Consider the following 12,086-nt stretch of genomic DNA (forward strand, 5'->3'; position numbering starts at 1 on the left):
GGTATCAAGATTACAAATGTCTCTAAAGACTTGAATATCTGACTTGAAACATTTCATCCCGACCCATCATATTCAAAAGAAAACCCTCTTGAACCACGTTCACATTTTCTTCAACGTCTTGAAGATTTTAATCAACATATCTAGTGATGAAGTGATTCCCTATCTTTCATCCGTTTGTAATTATGCAATGTACAACATGCATGTGAAATCAAAATCAACATTTGACGTATCAATAGAGAGTTTGGTATATATTTCAAAAAATGAAATATTTTTCTAAAAACACTAAATGCCCGTTTTGCGAACAGGTGAATGCATAAACTCAAATAATTTGTTTCTTTCCTGACTCTACTAACATGATGCCAATTAGGATGATGATACCTCTCACTATGGAACTAAAAATCCCTTTAGATTCAGATACTCACCATTAATAACAAAGAAATTATCTATAAATGCAAAAATATGTTGTTGAGTAATAAAAACTAGATTAAATAAACAAGGTAAAATAAAATCTGTGAAACCTTACAGCCGGTTAGATAGCTCGTCAATGCCATCATAAGATATACGAGAGTCTCATTCAGCCGGCATACACAAAAGTAATCATATCATGGGAGCAAATCGCCATCACACTTGTGTAACAAGCATTGCTTTTCTACCTTAAAATGACTTTTGCTTTGATAGATAGCTCGTCAATGCTTTTTTGTGTAACGTAAAATGTAAATGCAATTCTTTTTTTGACCTTCCACTTGTAGTGATTCCCTCTCCTCATGGTTTCTTCTCAAAAGGGTTTCTGTTTAAATATCTTCTTGAATTGTCATATGTGTAAAAAATCAATCAACAATAATCTCCACATCAAACATTTTCCTTCCTTAAAAACAATGAAACTTTCTCACATCTCTTCACCACATACAAACTCTCTCCCTCTGTACTCATCAATAATCCAAACACAACTTCCCACATTCATCTTCTTCAACAATTCCATAATCTCTATATCCAACTTCCTTCATCTTCTTCAACAACTCTTCCCAAAACTCATTAATCTCCTTCAACATGGGGTGACAACTATCTTCTGAAACAAAAACATGTACTTTCTTGTTTACCTCAATCCAGCTACACCCCGGACTCTTTTTCACCCCATTGTCTCTCATTAACTGTCTGACTCTTCCCACTTCTTCCCATTTGTTAGCCCTAGCATACATGTGTGATAGAACCACATAAGGGGTTGCATTAGAAGCATCTAGAACAAGACATTGTTTAGCTGCCTTTACTGCTAATTCAAGATTTCCATGAATTCTACATGCTCCAAGTAAAGCACCCCATGAGACTGTACTAGGTTTGACCGGCATTGACTCAATCAGTCTTTCAGCTTCATCAAGTTTACCTGCTCGACCCAAAAGATCTATCATACATGAAAAGTGTTCTTCTTCTGGTTCGATATTAAACTTTTCAGTCATTAAAGTAAAATACTTTCTGCCTTCTTCAACTTTTCCTGTGTGTGCACATGCTGATAAGATAGATATGAAGGTTATACTTGTGGGGGATATGTTTGTGTTAAGCATGTGTTGGAAAAGATCCAATGCCTCTATTTGAAACCCATGATTTGAGTAGCCTGTGATTAGTGAGTTGAATGTGACCGTATTATGCTCTGGCATTTTGTCAAACAGTCGGCGTGCATCTTGCAAGTTTCCACATTTGGAGTACATGGAGATCAGTGCATTGTTTACAGAGATTTTGTTTGATGGGATGTCAGATTTAAGAGCAAGAGAATGAAGCTGTTTGCCTTGAGATGGTGAGGAGAGATTAGAGCTTGCCCTGATTACACAAACAAAGGTGCAATCATCTGGGTGGTAACCTTCTCTTTGCATCTGTATAAAACAAGAGAGAGCTTCTTCTGAAAGATTGTCGTTCTGAGAATACCCAGAAACCATGGTGTTCCATAGGACTATATCCGGTTCCATAATTTCTTGAAATACTTTGTTACAATCTGACATGCCACCGTGACATTTTGAATAGAGATCAATCAATCCGCTTCCTACATGGGTATTTTGGTGGAAACCTTTCTTGATTAATTGACAATGGAACTGAAGCCCACCATGTAAATCTTCCAGGCAGGTAAATGCAGATAAGACACTACCGAAACTAAACAAATCAATTGGTAACTCCAAATGAACCATTTCCCGATACAATGCAAGTGCTTTTAATCCTTCTCGATGCTGGCTATGTGCCACGATCATTGAATTCCATGTCACCTCGTCTTTGTTGCTACCCATATCATAAAAAATGGATTTGGCCTCTTCCAGATACCCATTTTTGCTATAATACGTGATGAGGCTGTTATTGACCGAAGTATAAGCATTAAAGCCACCTGAAATTGCCAATTTATGAAGCTGACGTGTCAAAGAAATGTTTTTACAAGCAGCAGTGATGGCAGCGGAAAATGTAAAGCCATCCATGTCAAAACCCAACTCACGCATATCCATAAACAAGTGAAGAGCTGGCTGGGTGTCTCCTCGATCTGCGTAAGCTGAAATGAGGGTGTTGTAAGACACAATATCTGGTTGAGGAATTTGGTCGAACAGCTGGTGGGCAATGAGGGGTTGGGATTCTTTCGCGTAAGCGGAGACGATTGTGTTGAAGGAGAAGACATTTGGATGTGGGATAACATCAAAGGCGTTGCGGGCCGCGGAGAGGCGGCGGCATTTGGAGTAGAGGAGGATGAAGTGATTGGAAAGGAAGATGGAAGTAGGGATGACGGTTTTAATATAGAGGGTGTGGAGGGATTTTCCGGTTAGGAGATCTCTCTGGGAAATGCATGTTTTAAGCAACTGAGTAAAGTGATGTAAAGGGCATGACGAAATTTGGTTCATCTATAAAGCTTACTTATTGCAGTTTTCGTATTTACGAGCTTTCGCATATGCACAAATGGGCTTCAATTGAGTAGTCTTCGTCTTCGTCAACCAGGATGAAGAAACCAGTCAACCTGCCCTGAAAAAGTTTAGTCAAGCAACCATCACCATAAACGAGCATAACAAACAACAGAGACTTGCACACCAGAAAACCTTTTCTGATTCAAACAGCGACAGTAGGTATATACCCTTGTTTGAGTTTTTGACCAAAATATTGTTCTTGAAAAAGATATTTACATATAGTTTTAAAAATATTTAGGTGTACTTAGGTGTAGTTTCAAAATTTAATATATACTAGTTGTGAGACCCGTATATTATACGGGTTAATTAAAACAAAATGCTAAGTACGAACGATTAAATAGAAATTTTATTTGAATTTGAAATTGAAATAAGTGAAAATTATAAAAATAAATTAATTAAAATTATGTGTTTAGCCTATTATCATAGGCCTTGGTGGTCTTCACATGTAACAAGACTAACCAATATAACAAACCCAAAAAATAATATAACAAAGGGGTATTTGAATCATGTATCGGTGACAATTGCTTAGCCTATTATCATAGGCCTTGGTGGTCTTCACAGACTCCCTTCTTAGGGGGTGTTTGGCTTAGCTTTTCAAACCCCAAAAGTACTTTTTGGAAAAGTTACAAAAAGTAGGATTTTTTGACTTTTCCAAAAAGTTCCTTTTCCTTATGTAAAAACATCAAAAGTAGCTTCTAAAACTAGTTTGCCAAACATCTTTTGCTTTTTTTTTTTCTTTTTCAAAAAGGCCTGAAAGCAAAATCACCCAAAACAAAGATCAAAATAATGTAGGCTGATGTCCATATACTTGCAGGTGACAATATTTCAAAACCCTTGAACAAATTCAAGATACCAAGAACAACACAAAAAATAACATCGCTTATATGACATTAGAATCCATCTACCAAAAACAACATCAAAAAACAGAAATAAAGCACCAATTAGTATGATTTTCAAATAACAGAAACAAATTCTTTGTATGATTGTATCTGTGGGGATCAAGAGCCACAACTTGACTGATTCTTTATTTTGTGTATCTAGGAATTTACTTTTTTAAGTATTACGTAAACATAAAACACAGAACAAAAAGCTGAATTTTAACTCAATTTATGGATGTGATATAATCGAGCACCACAGTAGCTGAAAAATTCGAAATCACCGCAGATTCAGTGAAAAAAAATTCAAAATTACCACAAATAGGTGAAAGCAAGTGAGAAGCTGGTAGAATGAAGATGAAAGTTCGAAAATAGGTATTCAAGAAACCCATACAATGCCTAAATTGAAGATGAAAGTTCAAAATTTAAGTTGAGATGGAGTTAAAAAAGAACCTGAGGTGAAATCGCTGGCTGGAGGAGTGGACGGAGGGGTAGTCGCCACCAACTGGACGGAGGCAGAATCGCCGGCTGGAACTGTGGCCGGAGATGAAGGTGCGACCGGAGATGGAAGGCGATAGTGTCGTATTTCTTTCACGTTGTAACTTGTCGTTCAAGAACGAGTTTTAAGGGGCATTTGGATAAATAGTTTTAAGTTTATTTGTTTATTGCTGTGAAAATAAACAAAAAGTGTTTGGATTAGATTATTGCGGTGAGAATAAATAATAAGCAATAAACATTTTATTTAGCTTATTTCTATCGCAATAAGCTGATTTCTAAATACTCATATCCAAACACTTAAATTTGCTTATTGCGATAGAATTAAGCAATAAACAACCTATTTTTTTCCTATCCAAACACCCCTTAGGGCACAATAATTATTATTATTATTATTATTAAATAGCAAAATCACCTTATATGGTAAATAATTTTAGAAGTATACTTATATGGTAAATAAGCTTTTATAAATCACTCATTTGGTAAAAAAAACTCGTCTTATTAAACATCGTATTTGCCCGACCTAAACTCTAAATATCATATTTACCCTTATTAATGTTTTAAAATATCAAATTTGCCCAAATATTTTTTTAATAATTTTTACTATTTAATAATCTTTTTCTATAATTTTACATTATTATTATTGTCAAAAACACTGTATGGACAATAATGCCCTTACCGGTTAAATAGTCCTCCTTCCCCTGTCACACATTTCTTCTTGCAAACAACTATTCATAGCAGGTAATTGTAATTCCTCCATATTCCTATTTGCCCTCTTTCCATCACAGTTCATGTTTTTGCTCAACTTTTACTAAATCTTTACTAAGCTAATAAGCATCAGGTAACTATGATTACTATTATTTATGTTTGCGTGTGATCATAAACCCCATGTTGCAAGACAGTATATCTAAACTGAAAATATTGAAACTATTTGGTAATGCTTTTGATTAATCTTTACCAAGCTAATAAGCATCAGGTAAACATAGTTCCTAGTATTAACAAATAGTCAGGTTTGTTTGCTTACATCAATTCAAGTTGTCCAGAACTAACAAGGCAATTCACTGTCTCTTGGGTTGCCTCACTTTAGTTCCTCCACCACTACTAAAAAAATGCATGTAACATTAGTAACAAACTCTTAGTCTAAAATGAAAAGTCAAAATGCACGGTGAAGTCTAATGATTTCGAATGTATAATATGTTGAACATATATAAATTCCAATTATTGTCGCCCAACAGAGCTTGAACCATAGAATCAAGCACGTTTTGAATGCATTTGTAGCAAATTACTTTAATCTAGCTACCAATATTGGCAATACTATGAAATTAGGCTTGTGATTTGGAGTCTTGACCTAAACAAAGGGCATATATTGAAAGGGAATTATGAAAAGGGAATTAGGCTTGTGATTTGGAGTATTGACCTAAACATAAGCAAAACTCACACAAATTCAGTTAGGCGTTAAGATTCTTACTGGTGACGACGATTCCGGCGATTTGAGCAAGGCTCTGTGAAGACGACGATTATTCCAACATGGGTGTTGTTCGTGAAGGCGGGAGGGACAGGGGATGCAACGAAGAAAACATAAAATTTGATGCGTTGAGTACCGAGTAGCATTAGACTATTTCTTTGGTAGTAAAACCAAGGTCGTGAAGATGGGATAGGATCGTTTTTGGGTTTGTAAGATCGGATCGTAAGATTGGATCGGGATTCTCAGATCTCACAAATAAAAGATAGTTTTAATTTATAATTTTAAAACATAAAAAATATTTTAAACATTCAATTTTTTGTTTGAACGATATAAAAAATTCAAAATATCCGTCATAAGTTACAACACAAAATGATAAAGGGTAAATTAAAAAAGAGTAATGACATAAATCGGTAAAAAAAGTTTCATTTGCAAAAATAAATAAATAAATAAATAAATGGAAGGTCGGATCGGATCAGATCTCGATCCTACGATCCTACCTACGATCTTACGATCCTACCCCAAATACGATCCGATTCGTTTTTCATACCTATGATCGTAAGATCGTAAAATCCTACGATCAGGATCGCGATTTTGACAACCATGAGTAAAACCCTGAGCGCACCAACAAAACATTTAAAAGAAATTGAGAATTAGTTGAAATATATGACCTAGGCCGCATAAACGATCCGCCCACCGCTATTTTAATTTTGTTTTTTTTAATTTTTTTCTTTTCTGTCTTATTATTTTAAAAATCGTAATATTATCTCAATAAAAAAATACTAAAATTTGTAAAACAATTCATTTATAAATAAAAGTATAATATCGATATTTCATATTTAATATCAACTCTTCTTTTCTAATCCACTTTTTTTTATTTGCTACAATGGTTCATTCCTATACAAATTTCGTTTTAAATCTTGATTAGCTTTTAAGATTATCCAAACTATCAAGACTATAAAAACTTCATAATTGTATATTTATATTTCATCCTACTATAATAAGTTTGTTTATTTATCTTGTTAAGTATGTTTGATAAATAAAAAATATTTTTTATTATTTTTATTAGATTTATATTTAACATACATAATTTAATTTTTATATCTAAAATAATTTTTCTAATAATCTTGAATAAAACATAATCATAATTATAATTATTTAATAAAAAAATTGGTTTTGAGTTGTATGGTGTTGGGGTGGAGGTCTGGGTGAGTGGGTGGTGGTGGATGATATGGTTGGGGTTAGTTAGGTCGGTGGGATATGCTAGAGTAAGTGGGTAAGGGTAAGGGTTGGGTAGGTATGGTAGGTGCTTCTGTTAGGTAAGAAAGGTGTAGGGTAATGTAACGCTCGTGTTTCTAGGCTATGCATTAATATTGACATAATGGTCTAGGTTAACCTTTGTAACTCATTTAGAAGAAATGAAAAGGAATTATGTGAATTTTATGTGAATTATGTGTTTTATGCTTAATTATTAGGGTTTAATTAATTAAAAATAAAAATAAGCGTCAAAATTAAAGTATGAGATAAGCCCGATATCTTTACATAAATTTGTAGTGGTCGAAACAAGGATTTCGGGGATATAAAGAATGGCGAAATCCGAGTTATAACGAAGAAGTTATGACCTGTCGAAGTTTCGCGACAAAACCGGCACGGTGCCGAATGTCGTAAAAAGTGAGTTTTTGATAAACTACTTTTTAGCCTTAGTAATCTAAACGAAAGTCGTAGTATTCGTTAAACCGAGAAGCTCGATAAAAAGAACGCCCAAATCTGACTTCGTATGAGGAAGTTATGATTTTTCGAAGTTTCAGCTTAGCAGTAGACAACTAAAAAACTCGAATTTTAGATCGAGCGATTTTTAGCCAACACAACCTAAACGAGAATTGAAGGTCTCGTCATTAGGAGCACAACGGTAAAAAGTCTGACGAAAACGGACGTCGGATGAAGAAGTTATGAATTTTTAACGGATTTCCTGTCCCGGTCTGTTAAAAATAATAATATAAAATTTAAAGTCAAAATTAGCCGACGAAGTCTAAACGGAAGTTGTAGAGCGTAATTTTAGCTACGCGTGAATATAAAGAACGTAAAAAATGGAGCTCGTATGCGAAAGTTATGGATTTTAGAAGTTTTGGCGCGAAAATCGAGAAAATTCGCATAGTCACGAGTTGCCACGTCATCCTCGCTGAAAAAGTGCCACATGTCCTGCTGAGTCACCAGGATGCTGAGTCACCAAGCTGCTGGGTCACCGAGCTGCTGAGTCATCCGAAGCCGTGGTACATCCGAGGAGCGACGCGTGTGCAGCCTAGTTCGAGCCTCGCAATGCCTGCCGCGTGTTCCGAGCCTCGCACGTGTAAGACGACTCCACGGTCCAATCAGCGAGTGCCACCGAGACCCTCTCACATGCTGACCACCTGCGCATCGGACACACGCCTCGGACCAATCACAAGAAGCTAGCAGCCCTTCGCACGTGCAGCCCTCGTGCGAGCCTTCGCCTGCGAGCCCTCGGATCTGCGACGTGTAGTTCCTTCTCAGCCGTCCGATCAGAAGCTCCACCCTATAAATAGAAGGGTGCGAGACCTCCCGGGGGTATTTTGAAAACTTGTCATTTTTAGCCCCTTTCTCCATATTTCTTTCATATTATCATCCCCCGAAGCCCCGATATCGATTATAAGCCCCGGAATACGCTACGAAGTGCCCGTGAAGCCCGGAAAATTTATCTTTTCGGTTTTGAAGCCCAACCTTTCGCAGAGCCCGGTTTCTCAATAAAACTTCCGGTTTTATTAGAAACGATCGTTTTAGGAAACGAATTGCTGCCCGGTTTTCATTAAATCATGTGAGTGTGTAGTTACTTTCAATTTACACATAGATATGAAATATTTACCTTGAAATACGTGTTATGTGTAAATATATTAATTGTTTAATTGAAGTAACTGTTGAATTGATGTTTTATATAAGTTTTAAACTGTATATGCTTTTTATCTACAAAATATGTTGGGTAGAACATGGGTAGATGAAATAATTAATGTGTGTTAGAAAGGTGAGAGGCCTCGATGTTGTTGTTGTTGTTGTTGTTGTTGTTGTAGTCATTCAGCAGAGTATGGATGACAACCATGGACTATTCTAGACAGTCTATGGAACACTAGCAGGCCCGCAACCTGTAGGTGTAATGAACTATATGTTCATTTGTTGTACTCTAAAACCCATTGACATGTATTGCAGGAGAGAACACCTGTAAATAATATTGTCGATAAATGAGAGCTATGGACTTAGCACATGTTGAGTAAACTTTGGCAGCTATGGAATTAGTGTCCGTTGTATAAACCCCGGTCACGGGGTGACTTTGTGTCTATTCCTTAGGATGAATCCTTAGGAAGGAGGGATAGTTGATTCTTAGGGTAAACCCTTAAGAAATAAATAAAATAATGGGGTTTGGGGTAATTAGGTTGATTGATTGATGTTTAAACATAATAAATTTATGTATTGTGGGTTGAAAACCTTATATGCTCACCAGGCTTCCAAGCCTGACCCACTCAGCTGTTTATATTACAGGTAGAGGACCCCGAACATAGTCGGATGATGATGATGAGTGAATTTTGGATTATAGGCCAGTAGTTACAAATGACTGTCGTAAGGCTTATAATGTCTTGTTTATGCTTTTGATCTGTATCGGAACATGACATCCCGAGGTTTTGATATAAAAGGAAATGATATATTTCTTAAAGAAAGGTTTTGACAAACTTTTATCATATTTTGTTTTGGGGACCAATTCCGCAACATCTTTTATAAAGATTTTTCTGATTTGATTTTAAAAAGCATAAATTAAATCGGTCTTTTTTGGCCGAGAAATTTGGGGATGTCACAGGTAACTAGTGGTCGATGTGCAAAGTTGTAACATCTCAAAAATGCCGACTAAATTTTTCATTTTGAAAATTATAAAAACATCCATTTTAACGAAATTACATCCAGTGCAACCGTTTGTTCATCTATCATTATTCAGAAATCAGAGTTAAAGAAGATAATGTGGAAATTCAAATCATAATGTGTGTGTACAGTCGCTTTTGCAATCCGATAAGTACCTACAAATATTTAATCCACAATCGTAAACACAAAACTTAGTGAGTTTCCAAAAATATCTACTACAACACAACATAATAATCAGTTATGAGTTATCAACAACCTTGAGGACTATCAACACTTTTAGTGGGCTAACAACACGCCTTGTGGATTAACAACACATCTCACGGGTTATTAGCAACCATGGGGACTACCAACAATCCCATGGACTCACAACATTCTAGGAGTTATCTTCAAGATTCAACCTTCTAATGGAGAAATAAGCACATAAATGACGTCAATGCTTAAAACAAGTAAGAGTATGTCAGGGTTTCTCAAGGAATGATCTTAGGTGACGAAGGCTGGTCATGAGAGGGTTTCCCAGAAGTTAGAGCCCTTAAATAAGTGTAACGACCCGTTCCCGGTATGTTAATTTATTGGTAATTGTTGTGAGTTTTGCAAGAGGAACTCGGCGAGTTCATAGCCTGACTCGCCGAGTGGGGTCGCGGCTGAGAGCACGCGTGAGCCGGGGACTCGGCGAGTCCATATCCTGGACTCGGCGAGTCCATCCGTCTGGATGAAACCCTAAATCCCCGGGTTGCCCACTATTTAAACCACCTTATAGCCCCATTCTCGCCTCCCTCACCCTGAGAACACAGTGAGAAAACCCTAATCCTCCCTTGAGAGCTTATAAGTGATTTGGTGCCATTTTGTGAAGGTGGGAAGAAGGAGAAGAAGAAAGAAGCAAGGAATTGAGTTGTAGTGCAAAGATCCAAGGGCAAATCTGAGTTTATTGAGGTATTTTCGGAGTTCCCTTCTTGTTATATGCTTTAATCTTCCATTAGAGCCCTCCTAAGAGCTATTTGATGTTTGTTCCAAGCCTTATGTTTGCATGAATGTCTTAATAAGTCGAAATACCTTTGGATCTAAATGTTGGGGTGTTGTAGAGCCCATATCTTCTGTCTTTTTGGAGTTACTTTGCATATTAATCGTAGATCTACCCATTTTATGCATCTTTTAGCCTTATTTCCCTTATTCATGAGGTTGTGCACGTAAAGTTGGAGGTAAATCAGCTTATTAGACTCAGATCTATCAATTGTATGTGTTGGATTCAAACAAAATCGAGTAAAAATCAGTTGCATGGCGGCAACTCGGCGAGTCGGGAAGAACGACTCGGCGAGTTGGGTCGCGAGTTCCCGAGTCCTTCATTTTGATCATTGTCGAGTGAATCCAGTGAGTTAGAGAGTGGACTCAGCGAGTTGAGGGTAGACTCAGTGATGGAGGGACTCGGCGAGTTGTTCATACAACTCGGCGAGTCCAAGGCAATCTTCTTAGGATCAAGAACAACTCGTCGAGTTGTTCATATGACTCGGCGAGTCGGATGAAGATTGTCTGAGTTTGTGGATCGAATGAGTGCTCGTCGAGGCGATGCCATGCTCGACGAGTAGCAGCGGGTAGGGTCGAGGAGTGAGAATAGGGACTCGGCGAGTTGGCGGCCCAACTCGGCGAGTCAGGTCAACTATGGGTTGACTTTGTCCGAGAGTTGACTTGGTCCGAGGGTTGACTTTGACCAAGGGTAAAAGAGTCATTTTACCCAATGCAGTGTTTAGTATTTGATTGAGTGTGTTTATGGACTTGTAGCCGGGGAGATACCGGAGCAGCAGCAGTTAGCCCTCAGAGCTATTCACTCAGCAGCCAGTTCACGAGGTGAGTTTCCTTTCAGTAGGACGGGTCTAAGGCCACAATGCCTGCCCGTTTAGCTAGCAGTAGTATCTGGATGTTATCCGATGCAGTAGTTAGCACGTTTGATGCCTTCGTGGCTCAGACAAGATTATGTGTGTTCATGTTAGTGATATGTTATGCTATGATCAGTCAGCTTCGGGCTCCGGTCCGATGTCAGCTTCGGACTTCAGTTCGATGTAGGGGACAGGGTCCCAGTTAGCTTCGGACTTCGGTCCGATGTCAGCTTCGGACTTCGGTTCGATGTAGGGGACAAGGTCCCAGTTAGCTTCGGACTTCGGTCCGATGTCAGCTCCGGACTTTGGTCCGATGTAGGGGATAAGGTCCCAGTCAGTCAGCTTCGGACTTCGGTCCGATGGAGGGGGCAAGGCCCCGTATGTGCTTGATATATTATTGTATGGTATGTGGTAATTTGGGGGAGCTCACTAAGCTTCGTGCTTACAGTTTCAGTTTTGGTTTCAGGTACTTCCGCAAGCAAAGGGAAGAGCTCGGGATGATGGCATCGCACACACCACCGCCTTAGCTCTAGCCTGGGATTGA

The 12,086-nt window shown here is 37.8% G+C and overlaps 1 protein-coding gene across 5 annotated transcripts; it reads right to left on the reverse strand.

Annotated features, from left to right (window-relative positions):
• Nucleotides 1–249: 249 nt before the first annotated feature.
• On the reverse strand, nt 250–5,910 carry LOC145092052 (Pentatricopeptide repeat (PPR) superfamily protein). 5 transcript variants are annotated; one of them, XM_079029939.1, is made up of 4 exons: nt 5,763–5,910; nt 5,319–5,395; nt 4,253–4,467; nt 250–2,977 (listed from the first exon to the last, which is right to left on the reverse strand). In XM_079029939.1, the coding sequence occupies exon 4, from the start codon at nt 2,862–2,864 to the stop codon at nt 930–932; it is 1,935 nt and encodes a 644-aa protein (XP_078886065.1). In that variant the 5' UTR covers nt 2,865–2,977; nt 4,253–4,467; nt 5,319–5,395; nt 5,763–5,910; the 3' UTR covers nt 250–929. The 5 variants fall into 5 exon arrangements, with proteins under 5 accessions (XP_078886065.1, XP_078886064.1, XP_078886066.1 ...); XM_079029938.1 differs by having other exon boundaries at nt 250–2,982; XM_079029940.1 differs by having other exon boundaries at nt 250–2,982; nt 5,319–5,392; nt 5,763–5,902.
• Between the last annotated feature and the right edge of the window lie 6,176 nt (nt 5,911–12,086).

This window comes from Lactuca serriola, chromosome 3, assembly GCF_051521515.1.
Source record: "Lactuca serriola cultivar US96UC23 chromosome 3, Lser_US96UC23_V15, whole genome shotgun sequence".
Taxonomy (NCBI): Eukaryota; Viridiplantae; Streptophyta; class Magnoliopsida; order Asterales; family Asteraceae; genus Lactuca; species Lactuca serriola.